Source organism: Dreissena polymorpha, chromosome 6, assembly GCF_020536995.1.
Source record: "Dreissena polymorpha isolate Duluth1 chromosome 6, UMN_Dpol_1.0, whole genome shotgun sequence".
Taxonomy (NCBI): domain Eukaryota; kingdom Metazoa; phylum Mollusca; class Bivalvia; order Myida; family Dreissenidae; genus Dreissena; species Dreissena polymorpha.
The window spans coordinates 61,411,867-61,429,897 of record NC_068360.1 but is presented as its reverse complement, the minus strand read 5'-3'; the positions used below and the strand labels follow the sequence as shown (position 1 = coordinate 61,429,897).

The following is an 18,031-nucleotide window of genomic DNA, read 5'->3' as shown; positions in this document are numbered from 1 at the left end:
TTTTCGGTAATCAAACATTAAGTTAGTGTGAAAATTTATCCGCCATCCATAAAGACTCGAAAAGAGTCAACACTTGTGCGTGTGATTTTGGCAGAAACTTCGCGTTAAATTAAATTTCAGTTATGACAAACATTCATGTCATAATAATAAACTTGTTAAACTTAAAAAAACAAAACTTATGTTAAGATGCCTATAAACCAATCAGGTGTGAAATAGTCGGAGTCGTGAGTAATTTTATGAATTAAATAAATTTTCTTAAATTTCCTTAAGAAGCTTTTGAATAAGGGCTCTGGTCTCGAAGGTTGATAATGCACCGTCAATAATTTCCCATATGAGGCTGGGATATGAGGGACTTTAGACTGAAAACAATTGCCGGACTGAAGACATTGGATTCTCTGAATGATTCTGGGTCCATGGGACCTTGATCGAATGTTTTATCATATAAATATTAGCCCAAAAGTCTTCACGTGCGCTCCCTTAATTCTAACAACTGAGTAACAAATTCTAGTATACCATTCAATTATAAGTCCTACCTTGCAGTGTTGCTGGTTCATGTGTGTGAAAACCTGCACATGCGCACGTGAATATTTTTACGTTTGCATGTGGTGACTCAGTGTGCGCACTTGTAAATTTGTTCATGTGCACAACAATATTTCTTGTTCGCGAGTGAGGAATAAAAATATATATCATATTGTCGCCATCATGCTTACTTAGTTTCAGAATGCCCGTGAAATGGATACGTTTTCACAGAGACACCCGAACAGTTTGAAGTTTAGCCTAGTAATACCCGAATCATAAGACGTGTTTGAAATTCGGTCGAGTTATAACCCGGTTGCCAATGGCCTACGATCAATAATAAATAAACACTTCAATACATATCAACCTAATTCATTAGCCGTTAAATTGATATCTAGCTCAGTATAGCACTAATCTTTGATATTGATTCCCTTTATGTTTGGTAATACTGATTAAGGAAACACATTTTGAAATCTATTTTAACCTTTTCCACAGATCAATGGTTTTACTTTTATTAAATTTCTGCTGTGAGCGGAATATACGGAGTTTTAATTGTAGACATTGTGAAATAAGTTTTGGTCATTGTGTAACTGCAAGTTGTTCGTCATTTTGTGCTGTTAGAAACACAATACGGATTTAAGCCCGGTAGGTGTGAAAGATAATTGTTAGAATGATTTCAAATCTACACCATAAAATAAATACATATACATTTATTATATTTGCTTACAGTGCACATTGACTTCGACGACTGTTTGACAATGCAGGATTTCAGTGTCCTTTCCTGTTGGGTAGAAAGTTATGTATTGATGAGAACATTACAAAGTAAAATATTGGCCTGATAATTCTGCAATGCAGTAAAATGTTTGTTTACATCGCATGATGACGGTTGCAAATTTGCAATCGCCTGGTACCTTAGTTTTCAGGCATTCCGAAATAACGGTGTTCGTTTTATTAACCCAAACAACATATTACTGTTTCGCACCGATCCTAAACGTGTACGTGTATTTATATTTAATAGTCAGCGAGTTTGCACAAACTGTGAAATACTTCCACCATTTCACTCATATCTCCATAGTTAATTTAAGCCTGCAATTAAGCGCAACATAATTTATTCGCTTAATGTTGCATGGAGATCAGGAAATAATTCTACAATTGAACATAACAGTATTTTAATACATAATAAATACTTCGTACCAATAAATCCAATATTTTGTAGATTTTAGCGGAAACAAAGCGTGATATTACGCTTAAATTAAATTAAAGATGTAAGCGTGTAATAACAAGGGTATAATATATAATTTGTAATGTGTGATTACTATGGTGTTTCTGTTTTAATAATATGCACAAGATGCCAAATAAGTAGCTTTCCTTGAAATCGACAGTTAATGAAAAAAGTATGGTCGACCTACCTACCTAATTCTTTAGGAGATGCTAATTGGAACAAACAATATATTTATCGCCTAATAATTGTAATATATTTCGTTCAAACGTACAACAAGTGTGGATTGGAACCAAATATTGATACATCTATAGATGCTTTTAAAACGTGATAAAATAGTTTGGTGGACAATCAAATGTGCATAAATTATTCTTCCCTTCCTTTTTCTATTTCAACAAGTGTTTATAAATATGTATAACCTAACCTTTTGTTTCTTGAACTTTGCAACCTTGAAACAAGACGCTATCCGATTTCTTAAAGCTTGATTGTTCATTTCATTCCTGAGCGCTTTTGAATCGTGCTCTTTTGTTTAAAGATAAGGTTGGATTCATTTTGGAAAGCTTCTTCCTGACTTGCTGCACAAAGGGACTTTTGTTTTTGTGTATTAAAACATGTATATAAAAGTATTCTACAAAAATTCACGTTATCCTACTTCCTTTTGATCCACTATCCAGCTTGGCTCGTAATTCAGAACTGTTTAATACAATTTCCATCGAAATAATTTGTGGAAATATATCCAATTGCAAGGATTGACCACATTAAAAAACACACACTTAAATTCAATTTACACAAATGTTAAAAGACATTAATGGAGTGTTCCGGTTAACCTTACTAGCCCTCTTTGAAGCACTCTGTACTTTTAGTTGTACCCTAGCCTTCTCGATATTGTCACCTAGTACTTTGCATCATTATGTACGTTTAATTTTCCCCTAGATTGCTCTATATTGTTCCCCGTACTTAGCAGCACTCTGTATCTTTAGTTGTCCGAGCTTTCTCTATATAGTGCCCCATTACTTAGCCCCATTATGTACTTGTAGTTGTCAAGAGCTTACTCTACAGTGCCCCCATTACTTAACACCACTCTGTACTTTTAGTTGTTTACGAGCTTTCTCTATTGTGCCACCATTACTTAGCACCACTCTGTATTTTTAGTTGTTCCCCAGCTTTCTCTATAGTGCCCCATTACTTAGCACCACTCTTTACTTTTGATTGTGCCACCATTACTTACGACCACTCTGTATTTTTAGTTGTTCCCGAGCTTTCTCTATAGTGCCCCAGTACTTAGCACCACTCTGTACTTTTAGTTGTTCACGAGCTTTCTCCATAGTACCCCCATTGCTTAGCACCACTCTGTACTTTTAAAAAGTCCCGAGCTTTCTCTATAGTGTCCCCGTAACTTAATATTGCACCATTATGTACTTGTAGTTGTCCCCGAGCTTTCTCTATAGTGCCGCAGTACTTAGCACCACTCTGTACTTTTAGTTGTCCCCGAGCTTTCTCTATAGTGCCCCCATTGCTTAGCACCACTCTGTACTTTTAGTTGTCCCCGAGTTTTCTCTATAGTGCCCCCATTACTTAGCACCACTCTGTACTTTTAGAAAGTCCAGAGCTTTCTCTATAGTGTCCCAATTGCTTAGCACCACTCTGTACTGTTAGTTTTCCCGGAGCTTTCTCTATAGTGCCACTAGTACTTAGCACCACTCTGTACTTTTAGTTGTCCCCTAGCTTTCTCTATAATGCTCCCAGTACTTAGCACCACTCTTTACTTTTAGTTGTCCCCGATCTTTCTCTCTAGTGCCCCAGTACTAAGCACCACGCTGTACTTTTAGTTGTTCACGAGCTTCCTCTATTGGGCCCCCAAGTGCTTATCACCACCCTGTACTTTTAGTTGTCCTCAAGCTTTCTCTATAGTGCCCCATTACTTAGCACCACTTTGTACTTTTAGTTGTCCCCGAGCTTTCTCTATAGTGCCCCTAGTACTTAGCACCACTCTGTACTTTTAGTTGTCCCCGAGCTTTCTCTATAATGCTCCCAGTACTTAGCACCACTCTGTACGTTTAGGTGTCCCCAGGCTTTCTCTTTATTGCCCTTAGTACTTAGCACCACGCTTTACTTTTAGTTGACCCCGAACTTTCTCTATTATGCCCAATTACCTATCTCTACTCTGTACTGTTAGTTGTCCAGGAGCTTTCTCTATAGTGCCCCTATATAGTACTTAGACCCACTCTGTACTTTTAGTTGTCCCCGAGCTTTCTCTATTGTGCCACCATTACTTAGCACCACTCTTTACTTTTGGTTGTCCCGAGCTTTCTCTCAAGTGCCATAGTACTTAGCACCACTCTGTACTTTTAGTTGTTCACGAGCTTTCTCTATTATACCCCAAGTGCTTATCACCACCCTGTACTGTAAGTTGTCCCCGAGCTTTCTCTATAGTGCCCCATTACTTAGCACCACTCTGTACTTTTAGTTGTTCCCGAGCTTTCTCTCAAGTGCCCCAGTACTTAGCACCACTCTGTACTTTTAGTTGTTCACGAGCTATCTCTATAGTAACCCCAAGTGCTTATCACCACCATGTACTTTTAGTTGTCCCCGAGCTTTCTCTAAAGTTCCCCATTACTTAGCACCACTCTATACTTTTAGTAGTCCCCGAGCTTTCTCTATAATGCTCCCAGTACTTAGCACCAATCTTTACTTTTAGTTGACCCCGAGCTTTCTCTATTGTGCCCAATTATCTATCTCTACTCTGTACTGTTAGTTGTCCCCGAGCTTTCTCTATTGTGCCCCCCCCCCCAGTACTTAGACCCAATCTGTACTTTTAGTTGTTCCCGAGCTTTCTCTATAGTGTCCCCCAGTACTTAGCTGCACTCTGTACTTTTAGTTTATCCCGATTTTTCTTCACAGTGACCCCGGCACTTTTCATGTTAAAGGAATACCGGTATTCGCCATGCTGTTTACCAAATAACATCGTCGTTTTAATTTTACTTAACATAATTACTTTAAGTTACTAACAAGACATGCATTTCAAAAAGAAAAGGGCGTTTAAATTAATACTGAGCGTTATTGCTCTAAATTATTTACGGGGATCATAATGATCTTCTCGGACCCCATAATTCATGGATACGGTATTTTAATTAGTATTACAATAGTGTATTTATAATATGCCTTAATGTATGCCAGGGATATACATACCGTAGGTCTCTATGTATGCTTACACTTGTATTTATATCTGTAATGATTATTATAAATAGCCGTTAATTTGTTAAGCTTTCGTTGGACGCTAAACGTTGTCAATGACTCAATTGTGACTTTTTCCGCTCACATTTTTTTTAATTAAATAATCCATTCAGCATTTATTTCACGCTGGACGTGTTTGCATGTATGGGAATAATGGCGAATGAAAAAAGAGGGGAGCAATATTTTGACATGCTATGACAAAAATGGAAGCTCTACCCCTTGCATTCAACTAAAGACAAATCACTTCTCTTCATGTTTTGAAAAATAACAGAATATATCTACGTAACGATCGATGTGAGCCCCCATGTATTACAGCGGTGCCATAGATATCCATCAAGCGTGCCCATTTCCCTGGCCTGACAATTTCAAACGATTAAGAAATTCGTCAATAGCGATGTTCAGTTCTAGAGTGCATGTTGAATGTACATGTATGTTTATAATAAACTCTTATTTAAATAAACATATTTTATTTAAACAAATACATCATTTGTATCCAAACATAGTGTGCAAAAGCTTTTGATAAACTTTAAAGGGGCCTTTTCACGTTTTGGTAAGTTGACAAAATTAAAAAAAGTTGTTTCAGATTCGCAAATTTTCGTTTTAGCTATGATATTTGATAGGAAACGGTAATACTGAACATTTACTATGCTCTAAAATAGCCATTATATGCATCTTTTGACGATTTAAAAACCTGAAAATTATAAAGCGTTGCAACTCGAAACGATTGAATAATTTGGAGGGTTCTGTTGTTGTCGTTATATTTGGTGAAACTACGATAATTGCTTATGTAAAGTATAAAATACATACTAAATTGTATGAGCACGAATGGCCGGATGATCAAAATGGTAGACGTTTACTCTGGGACTCCAGGGGTCAGTGGTTCGAGCCCTGTAAAGGGTTACTTTTATTTTCCTTTTTAAATTTTATTCTTGATTTTTGACTGGAGCTTTATAGATCCAATGTTAACATTAATCAATATAAAGTATTTAATGACAAACTTCAATACATGCAAAAATCTGTGAAAAGGTCCCTTTAAACAATTGCAGTAAGCGTGTTTAGCTTTCCATTTTCATTGCTGAATAAATTATGATCGCAATAAATCAAGGTCAAAATTGATATCGAAAAAAAATAATAAAGACAACAAAGCGCATAAATATACTGCAGTATAAAACAACTTATCAACTACAACGGGCGAGGCATGGTCAGGGGTGATAACCCCAAAAAAGGGTTAGGGTAAGGGTTAGGGTTAGGGGTCGGGTTAGGGTTAGGGTTGGGTTTAGGCTTACCCAAACCCTAACCCGACCCCTAACACTAACCCAAACCCTAACCATAACCCTCAAACCCCCCTTCGCGCAATACCATATCATGCCTCGCCCGTTGTAGTTTTCCGTCTCCCACTATAATTCGGGTGTATGTAACCGACGTATGACTCTACAACGGCGTGATTATTCGTGAACTATTATGTTGCTAAGAAACTGATTGGAGCACCTGCAAACTACATTTCAATTGCCGACTCAATATATTGGAAATGAAGTAATGATGCCTTGTTGTTGAATTAAATATGCTTATTTTGAAAATTATGTTTATCGTCTCCAAATGATTCTAGCTATTAATTACCGTGATTTCTCATCAATACTTAGTTTTCGTATTCAAGATACAAATGGTAATAGGTTACACTGCACTAACTTGACATGGGTAGGCAGCAGAATGATAAACAAACCAATTTTTGCGTATGTTTGAACATAAATAGGACGCGTTATAAAGGTGGTTTATACAACATTCAGGGATGGTATTTTTCTTATAATTCCTGATGAACCCTATTTCAAAGCAGGCATATTTCCTAGTCCAAATGTATGTATTTGAAAGTCAGATTTGGTAATAAATTGGAGTTTTTGTTCAGTAAACAAAACTAGATTTTTATGTTGAAAAATAGCCATGATTATTATTTTAATAACATCAGGCCTTGAAGAATCGCATATGCGAGTGAAGTTGACGGTCGGGCGAGTAAAGTTTGTTAAATACTCGACCAACCGGGCGAGGGCTGTTTTTCAAGTTGAGAAATATAAATTAAGTTCCAGAACTCCTGCCACTTTGATACAAATTGCGAAAAAAAAATTGAACGAACAAAAAATAGGTTTAGTACACAAAGAAACTGCACTTTCGTTTTTACAATGAAAAATGATGTCACAGGAACAGGTGGAAGTAACATACCCTAGATAGTATATATATATATATTTATATATATATTATTTTTTTTTAGGAGCCCAATATATTAAAATAAATATATAAATTCATGTTTAATGAGAAAAAAATTGACAAAGAGCCATGAAAAAAAAATCCCCACCCTCTGATGTTGGAATCATAACAAGGTCATTAACTAGACTTTATTATAGTCCATATAAACGGACTCCCTGAACCTTTGATGATTTTTGCTATGGCGGCTCTGGCAGTCCATATGCACCCCTTCATAAACATGGGTGCAGTTCAGCGCAGCGAATCCGTGCGCTTCACTAAACAGAGTTTCAGACGTCGTTTGAGACAAATTGAGGAAAATAATGAATAAACTTCATAACCATGTTAAATTTACCTGAATGGAAACCTACGGATGTATTCCTTTGCATGCATCCGATAAAAACAGGACGATGTTTCAACACACTTTTCTCGCTGACGTTGTTATGTTTAAATTTGAAACAGTTCTGTATCGTATACCACATTGTTATCGACTTTTTGGCTCCAACACATAACGCGACGTACAAAATATTGGTGTAATGCGACCTGACCTATATTGGGTCAATTTTCCAATATGGAGGATACAGCGTACAAAACAAAACCTTAGTCAATACAAATCAATCATTTCTTGCTTTAATGGTACCATTTGGATGAGTTTGTGGTTTAGATAGGTAAATTTTAATAAGCTTTTGCAGTTTCAGTGTTCATTAACCTTTGAATTGTTGATAACAATTTGCAGCCATGGCCAAGAGAGAACGCATTGCAACTATCAGCAACCCATTGGCATTGGGTTATAAAGCTGATAGTTGAATTATTGCAACTAGACTTTATTATAGACCTGTCTTCGCGGGCCGCAAAAATGTCAAAAATAGCTTTAATCCAAAGCATCCCTTGATCCTCCTATGAGCAATTGGACAACCTTTCAAAAAAAGTTAACTTAAAAAAATCTGTCCAGCCGTTAACTCACAGTTGGTCGAAAACCATGCAATATTTCAGGTCCGTTTGTCAACCCGAATAAATCTTGTACAGACTTTCAAACAATATTTTTGAGTTTTCTCCCCTTAATCGATAGCGTTGTCCATCCGTCCAGAAAACTTTTGTGTCCAGAAGTATAATGGCGGGGGATATCAATTCAACGAATTTGCTTGTTTGTTCTTTATGTCTTTTTTGTTAGACTCAGAAGTTGACACCCAAACTAATACCGATCCCTTAACTATTTTATTCCAATGCTAAGATTTCCTTTTCCAGAGTGCCACAAGTAGCATAAAGTAGCTAGTTTAGGAGGACAAAGGGTCCCAACCTCAAAAGATGGAAAAAAAGCCTTGCAAATACTCAGAAAATTGTAACTTGTCACTTTGTCACTTGAAACAAATTTGCTGTTGTTGAGCTAAAAACATATTGAAGCTGTGCAATTTTAACATCTTTTTGAGTTTCAAAAGAACATAAAAAAGCTTTTCAAAAGCAATACATAAAAAAGCTTTTCAAAATCACCCATCAGTGTATTTAACATATCATTCAAAGCTGACATTTGAAGGTCAGTAAAACTATTTGTTGAACTTCAATTAAATTTTTCTACTTCGGCTTGTTAAGTTAAAGGTTCAATTTGGTTATTCATTTTGTCTTGTCTTTTACTTTGTCATTTATTATGCAATTTTAAGATAACTTACCAAAATGCGTCCACTTTGTTGAGACAGCTTTTCAACTTTAACACCTGTCAGTCTGTATATTTACCATTCTAAATATCTTACCACAAGCATGCAGCATGTGTAGATGGCATGTCCTGTGAAACGACAGCCTCCAAAGGTCTAGGTTAAAGGTTACGTTAAGCATAATACAACTTGTTATGTCTACAACTTGATCATGTATCATTCAGTGTTAAAATACCTTACATATACTTATGTTAACCATGTGCAAATTGTTTGTTGCTTGTAAGAACTGTCTCCTTAGCTTGAAGGTCGAGGTTACACTAAGAGGGCATATACAGTTTTCTGGTCTGTAACTATATCATTCATTATGCAATTGTAATATAAATTACCACACATATTTACTAAGTCATCAAAAATTAGCAGTTGGACCAATTAAGCCTGAATTTGTCTGCTATTAATTTAGACTGTTAAAAATATAAAGAATTTGCCTGAATGCAACCAAAATTCTGAACAAGCATAATGTTCAAGAATTTCAAGAGAAGACTTTGCGCACTTTCTATTTACCATGCGGTGAATGCCTTATCTTATACAAAGGTCAAGGTTACAATTAGATGTCAAAGGTCAAACATGTTTATAATGCAGCTTTAACAATTATTATAAGCATTCTTGATTATGGGCATGATTTGTTGCCAACAGGCATCTCGTACTGCAGTAAGAGAATAGTTTAATAAGAGGAGAATCTATAAAAAAAAATGACATGACCCTGTGCATAAATAATAATCACATGTATTTGTTGTTTGTTTCAGGCTTGTCACACTTCATTTGATCTAAGTAAAGGGTAGAGAAGATACAACAAATACAGATTACAATGTCGGGCGGGGTAAGTACTCTATGCATGGTTATGGCCCCCCAACACACACGTTCTTCCTTCCATCTAACTATTACTGTGGTCTGCAGCTGTCAGTAACTGTTGTGAGTTGGTTAGACTATTTATCTGTGGACCCATAACGCATAAAATGCTTTTACTTAAATCATCCAAAATTCATGTGCTGGTAACTTTTGAGGAAAAAAAGGTGCCTATTAACTTTGAGGTCAAATGTCAAGGTCACAGGGGCTTGTAATATACAATTAATCTCTGCAAACATTTCTAGAGCATGATCATCCAGATTGGTATGCTGGTTACTTCGGAGGAAATAAAGAAACCAAGTGATTTTAAGGTCCATTGGGTAATATCTTAAGGCATGTAATAACATTTGTTTCTGCATGATGTATGGAGAAGGCTTTGATCTCCAATCATCCTTATTGGTTAACTGGTTACTCTGGAGGAAGGGAAGACATCCATTGAGGTAAACTTGTCAAAGATGAAGGTCACAGAGGCTTTAAACATTAAAACAGTTTCCATACACATTGCTAAGAAGCCGTTAACCAAGGATCATATTTAAAAGTATGTTGTTAGTCACTAGCAAAAGGAGATTCCAATAACTTTTGAGACCAAGAGATCATAGGGTAAGGTCTAAGGGGCATTCTTTTTAAACAAAAAAATATAGATTTCAAATATGAATTACTTGGCTGCAAGTTTGGGGGGGGGGGGCAATAATTTTATTATCAAATCTTGTTTTTATGCTCCCCCCAAAAAAATTTAGGGGGAGCATAATAGTCGCCGCTTCGTCCTTCCGTCTGTCCGTGCACAATTTTTGTCCGGGCTATTTCTCAGCAACTAATGACCGGAATTCAATGAAACTTTATGGGAAGCTTCACTACCAAGAGGAGATGTGCATATTATCAACGGGTTCTGGTCGGATGATTTTCACAGAGTTATGGTCCTTTGTAATTTTCCATTAACTGTACCTATAGTGCAATTCTTGTCCGGGCTATTTCTCAGCAACTAATGACAGGAATTCAATGAAACTTTATGGGAAGCTTCACTACCAAGAGGAGATGTGCGTATTATCAGCGGGTTCTGGTCGGATGATTTTCACAGAGTTTTGGCCCTTTGAAATTTTCCATTTTTTAACTGTACATATAGTGCAATTCTTGTCCGGGCTATTTCTCAGCAACTAATGACCAGAATTCAATGAAACTTTATGGGAAGCTTCACTACCAAGAGGAGATGTGCATATCATCAGCCAGTTCTGGGCGGATGATTTTTCACAGAGTTATGGCCCTTTGAAATTTTCCATTAACTGTACATAAAGTGCAATTCTTGTCCGGGATATTTCTCAGCAACTAATGACCAGAATTCAATGAAACTTTATGGGAAGCTTCACTACCAAGAGGAGATGTGCATATCATCAGCCGGTTCTGGTGGGATCATATGATTTTTCACAGAGTAATGACCCTTTGAAATTTTCCATTGTACATATTGTGCAATTCTATTCCGAGCTATTTCTCAGCAACTTATTACGGGAATTCAGTGAAACTTTATGGGAAGCTTCTCTACCAACAGGAGATGTGCATATTATCAGCCAGTTATGGTCGGATGATTTTTCACAGAGTTATGGCCCTTTGAAATTTTCCATTGTACATATAGTGCAATTCTTGTCCAAGCTATTTCTCAGCAACTTATCACGGGAATTCAATGAAACTTTATGGGAAGCTTCACTACCAACAGGAGATGTGCATATTATCAGCCGGTTATGGTCGGATGATTTTTCACAGAGTAATGGCCCTTTGAAATTTTCTATAAACTGTACATATTGTGCAATTCTTGTCCGGGCTATTTCTCCCCAACTACTGACTGGACTTTAATGAAGCTTTATGGGAAGCTTAACTACCTTGAGGAGATGTGCATGTCATTAGTGGGTTCTGGTTAGATGATTTATTAAGAGAGTTATGGCCCTTTGAAATTTTTAAGTTGCTAAACCATCCATCGTATTATTTTGTCCAAAGTTATGCCCCACAAGATGTTTCCTTTTATCTGAAAATATATTGCAATATTGTGACGAAAAAAACCTTTGGGGAGCATCACCCGTCTCTGACGGTTTCTTGTTTGTTGTTTTTTTTCTAAATTTCACATGGTTTAAACTTATACATTTGTACTTAAGTTTTTTCAGCAGCACAAATTAGACCTGAGGTTCACTTTATCCTTTGTTGCTCAATGTGAGACTGTTAAATGTTGATGCATTTAAAGTTTCAGAGTCAGTGATTTTTGTTTGCTTTTTTTTGTTACAGCCTGTGCCATTCTGATTGGGAAAATTAGCGCGATAAACCATGAAATTGGGAAAAATAGCATGATAAACCATGAAATTGGGAAACATTGAGCATTATAAATATGATTATAAGAACAGAGTTAAAAGTGTTAAGTGCATGTTTGATAGCATTCTTATATCATTAAGTGCTGCATTAATGTATTCTTACAATGAAGACAGCATATAGTTAATTTCCTTCCACATGCATGTTAAACTTGCAATAATCTATAGATTCTTAAATACACTATTTAATCATAACCTCTTCAAAAGTATTAATTTAATTCAGATTTTTTTTTAAATTAAATATCATGTGGTGAAAACATTAACAAATATTAACACACACGCTTTAGTGTTCCTGCTGTGCTATGAATGATTTTTTAAATGGAGTTAAAATAATATATTTAATTTGTTTACCTTTCAATATCTTGCACTTTACATCCTCAGTTCAATTCTATTACAGTAAACTGTACAGCGTGACAATCATAATAAAGCAGAATATGCATATGAATCTGATTATACACAGATCCACTAACATATAAATCAAATCATGTTTGTCTCTTTCCATTTTCGAATGATACTCATCTTAAATGCTTTAACTTTGTGAGTAGACTGAACTTCAATTTTCAAACACTGGTTTCATGATGCACATTTACTGTGCAGATTTCTAATAAATATTTGTTGTTTTTTTATCTCAAACGTAGTATTTTGCGTTAATTGACACACGCATTAAATTATTCCATTATAACCATATGATATCCGTTGTTAATTTGAATCTTATTTATCATTTACGCCGCTCATCGCAAATTTCTCGTCTGCTTGCCGTCATCTTGGACGTGTGTAAAAACAGGCGGGCTCAATGGGGATACATCGACTATCGTCGTGTATGTTGGAATAAATATTTACCCTTTGGACATTCTAAAATGCTAAAGCCTCTGTCCCTTAGAATACACAAACCTTTTAGCTTACGAGAACAAAACTTGCATGCATTGTTTGTTATGATATGATATTTTGTATGTTTCATATTTATTATGCAATATTCAACAGTTTTCCACAGAAGAATTCTATGCATTGATTATTACATATTACGACATGGCGGGGTGGAATATTCATTACAACAGTTACAAGCTTTTGTTAAATTTAGCATAGGAATGGGAGGGATGTTGATCGTACTTAACTGTTGCTTTCAGATCGCCCTGTATGAGTGTCTAGAAATATCTCAATTCCGTTAAGACTGTTAAAAATTTTCTTGTTTTTTTACCTTTAATAGTACCAAAAATACCTTTGCGGTCATGAGAAAAATGCTCTTATGTCCCTTTCCTGATTAGGTTGAATGTATTTTATCAATTCAATGTTTTAAATGTTATTTAAAGCTCATTTTCCTACATTTCTTTTTAATTTATCAGAGACCAAAGGTATGCTGATGTTGTACTCCTATTGTTATATGCATGCACAACCGAAAAGGTTTTTGTTTTTTAAATGTATTGATCTTGAAATGAAACATTCAAAGTTTTAGCATTATGTATAAAAAATGTTTAAACTGGACAAAATGTTATGCATCAAATACAACTAAATTTATTTAAATGGAAATTTAAGGTCACAACTACTCCTAATTTATAAAATGCACCCCATTTGATATAGACATCTTCTTACATGTTGAACTTTTAATTATTACATGCTTCAATTTACTATTTTATCAATATGAATAATTAACAATACTTCACCAGCTCCTTTTATCTTTTATAAACTTTTCCAAAGTATGACGCAAATGTAGCAAAAAAACAAACATTCATGGAAGTAAATTGCTTTAAATATGATATTAAAGCCTGCCCTTTAGTTTCAAATATCTTTGCAAGTTGTTCGTTGTAAAATAATTTTAGACCCACTTATATTGACATGACATGACCCTTAAATATTGACCAAACAAGGGGGAACCCTCAAATTGAAAATGATGTAAAACCCTTGAATATGTTCCAAACATTAACCTGACCTTGACCTTTATGCATGAATCCATTAAAATACTTGTACAATTTGTATATTTATATTCTTTTTATGTGTGTGTCGTAAATCTAGTTGTTATGCCTTCTGTATACATGTACGTAGATGACACTCTAAGTTGAAGAGAGGGCAGGTGCACAGAGGTCCAGATAAGATGCGTATTTAAATTGCGTAAAATACTAATGGAAAATTTCCAAATACGCATCAGTAATACTTTTGATGAGTGAACAAAATCATCCTAAATATTCGCATACACATTTTGTGCAATTATCAGTTGGACCAACAGTGCCCCAATTCGGATTATTTGATCGGCCATTTCAAAATGCATGTTGATGTAAACAAGAGTAATTGTTCTTTATTATTAATACATGTTTTCTGCATGTTCATGTATAAAAAAATTATAAAATGCAAAATCAAAGACTTTTGCTGGAGTATTTAAAATTTGATTTTGTGTTTTACTCATCAGCTAAAAAAGTCATGAGTGAAATACGTACTCTATCTTAAAAAATTATCTAGAGCTCTGCAGGTGCATTAGTGGGATTACCCGGTGGGGGCAATTGTTTTAGATAAAATCACAAATTATTTTGGATGGAGATATATTAGATGGCAGCATTACATATTAGGAGGAGGGAATTATTTATTTGGGAAATCATATATTTGGGGCTTTATTATTCATATATTCAAGTACTTTTTAAGCAATATTTAGGAATATAGTGGGATTATTTATAAAAACTCATTTATGAGGGGATGGGGGCTACTTTAGAATATCTGTTTTAGACATTAGTGAATCTCAGATACCATCTTTATTGACTAATATGTTAACAAAATGATTTTAATGTTTTAGTGAATATAGATATTTAATATAATTGTTGAGACTCTTTGAAATCAGGTGGATGCACAGCAGTTGAATCGCTACATTGAAATAGAGCGGGAAGTTCAGGTGCTTGAATCACAGAACGTCATAAAAAATTATGAGGTCAAAAATAAGGCAGCCGTGGATGTGGAGGAAACAATTCGATCAGTCGAAATTACGCTGAAACAACTGGAGATCAACACGTAAGTTTGTAGGGGTGTAGTTACTAAGAGGCTTTTTTTGAGGGGAAATATTTGGGACTTTGATTGCCATTCAGTTGAAGAAACGATTAAATCAATGGAAATTACTCTGAAACAACTGCAAGTATAAACCAATTCAAATTGAAGAGAAAGAATCATATGTTTTTTCATTTGTATGCTGTTTCCGTGTTTTACACAAAATAAAATAAAATAAATCAATTTTGAGAAATCTGTTTCAAATATATACAGGGAATGTATACCAAAAATTGACTCTTAAAAAAATGTTCATGTGCAATCCAGTAAAAATGCAGTCATAGGTCTACCCCCTCATAAGTCGGGGGTATAAAAATGGTTCGAAAATGTGACATTTTGTGTATGTTCACTTCATAAGTCGGGTAAAAAATACAGACAATTGGAAAATCAGCGTCAATAAAATTGCGACCCCATCAAATTGATTTCCGATTTTGTGACGCAACTATATTGATTAACATGTTTATTATATTAAACAAACCCGATATTATAGTAGTTAAAATAAGTTTTACCTTGCAATTTAATAATAAGTAATAATCCAACAACACACTGCGCCATTATTTACAATATATGTGTTTAGGAATTTTGTAAACACAAGCGTCGGCCATTGTAAGGAACTGTACATGAAGTTTGTAAATCGGAACTTATCTGTATTTCTCGGAATATCATAGATAAATGTATTTGTCGTTTGAATGCTTAGGCCGACATGGCCAAGTAATTACGGCAAATCGGAACTCAACTTGCGTAAAACACTTGCTCAATTAACGTTAAACTCCACCTCCGTTCTCTGCAAAAGATTCGAAAGGCAGAGCTATGCACATGCTATTATTTAATTGGATATTGCCATTAATGAACAAACAATGATCGTTTCAGCATATTGATTGCTAGACAAAGGAAGCCAATTTTGTTGGCGAGAAATTTGTCGCTTTATGGCTTTAGACAGGAAGCGGCTTTCCTATGATGACGTCAAACTGTCAATTTACACAGAGTGCAAATTTTACTAACTCTGTTTACAATTCCAGTAAAAAACACACTTGCTAACATTAAACTTTGGTTTAAATTATCAAAATAAAGCAGAAGTAAAGTTGACAAATATGATTTAATTAATTCGCCTCAGTTAAAATAAGACTTTTTGCACTGTAAATCAACGAGTTTTCGGGACAACGACAACTTTAACAACCATTATCGCGACAACGAGGGGATCGATCTACCTCGATTTTTAATTAATTTTTTCATGAACGATCTCATAAGTCGAGACAATAATTTAAATCAATTTTTGGAGGAAAAAAATCTTGACTTATGACTGCATTTTTATGGTACATCTTTTGCACTTTATATTTCTATAAAAACAAAAGGTTCCATTCTATGAATTAAATCCCCCATTATGTTTAGAAGAAAGGAAATCTTTGAATGCACGTTTGCACTTCTAGACGCAAAGAAAAACAAGACGTGGACAATATTCAGACTAAATCTATCAAGGATATGTTCAAAGATGAGGCACATTTTCAAAGAGAGTTGAACAGGGAACAGGTAATATTTCCATGGAAAATTCCTTCTGTTGTGGAAACAATAGATGAAAATTTTCATGGACATGTATATGGTTATGACAACTTGTTGTGTAAAATTGCCATGGAAAATAGCATTTACGTTGGGAGAAAAAGGGGGGGGGGAATTCCATTGAATTTAGAGTTGTGCATTATTCCATGTGGCATTAAATTAATTGTTTAAATTCAATATTATTTACACTCATGGAAATTTCCATATGTTTGAAAAATAGACATGGAAAATACTATTCAAATCAATGGTTATTTTCCATGAACCTTTCTTATAATTTAGATCAACAATATCAATTTTGATTCAAGTATGTATATATTCAAATAATAACATTCAGAGTTGAAAAAATCCATGGGAATTTAAACACAACTTGTAAACAACTTTACATGTTAGAAAATTGTAAACATATTTTGATATGGGTAAGATATTATACTTAAACAGCAAAAAAGAAAAGATGGATGTAGACAATCTCATGCGCGGTAGCATCAAAGAAATGTTCAAAGAGAAAGACTACCAGGCTAGGATGACAAAGGAGCAGGTTGTAGCTAGCACATGATGCAGGGGATCATGGTCACAAGCACACTCTCATTTGGACATTATATCCACTTGTCCATGGCAACTTGGTGGCAGTCTCATAAAACCATCTCCAGTCTGATGTTACTAAACTATACAGTTTTTGTGTTGAAATTGCTTGCACTAAAATATAGCTTTTGAGGTTGCAGTGATGTGTTGAAATGGGTTTCACAAGATTTTAGCTTTTTAGGTTGCAGTTGATGAATTGAAATTTATTGCACAAGATTTTACCTTTTGCAATTAAAGTCGATGTGTTAATATTAATTTTTGATGCATAATGTATTCATATTTTGAGGAGTTTATTTGACTTTGCTTGGACAAGCTGTTTTGAATAAAAATTTTGGATTCTTGGATTGTCAAAAGTTGCAATTTTTGGTGTGAAAAAAGTTGCATGAGGTTTAATACTTAGTGTTTTCTAGCTTTTATTAAAATTATGGAGTTTGAATTTATGAATTTACAAATTTTTGGTCAGAGTTTGGGATAATGTGATTATTCATGAAAAAGACCTCATGAGAAAAGTATTTTTTTTTAACTTTGTTGGCATTTTGAATTATTTGGTTTAAAAACATGAATTTTTGGTGTTTATGAAATTTTTGCAAATGATTTGGGTTTTTGTGTTTTTTACAACTTTTTGCACTTGATTTTATAATAATAATTACTGAACTATCACAACTTATTATTAAATGTTTGTGGTCTCATAGCATCCCAATGTTTTATTTGAAATGCAGTTTTATAGGTCTCTCATAAATGTTTGAAAACAGGTATTGGTAACTTTCTCTCCCACTGTTTTTCAA

The 18,031-nt window shown here is 34.7% G+C and overlaps 1 protein-coding gene across 7 annotated transcripts in view; it reads left to right on the top strand.

The window, feature by feature from the left end:
- Nucleotides 1–949: 949 nt before the first annotated feature.
- LOC127833893 (uncharacterized) overlaps nt 950–18,031 on the top strand; it is a 32,957-nt gene continuing 15,875 nt past the window's right edge. For 5 of the 7 annotated variants that reach the window (XM_052359405.1, XM_052359401.1, XM_052359403.1 and 2 more), the window contains exons 1-4: nt 950–1,161; nt 9,651–9,724; nt 14,917–15,083; nt 16,541–16,640. In XM_052359405.1, the coding sequence (XP_052215365.1) occupies nt 9,713–9,724; nt 14,917–15,083; nt 16,541–16,640 (279 nt within the window). In that variant the 5' untranslated portion in view covers nt 950–1,161; nt 9,651–9,712. Of the gene's footprint in view, nt 1,162–6,427; nt 6,503–9,650; nt 9,725–14,916; nt 15,084–16,540; nt 16,641–18,031 lie in introns of those variants that run through there. The other 2 variants (XM_052359404.1, XM_052359399.1) reach the window with 2 other exon arrangements.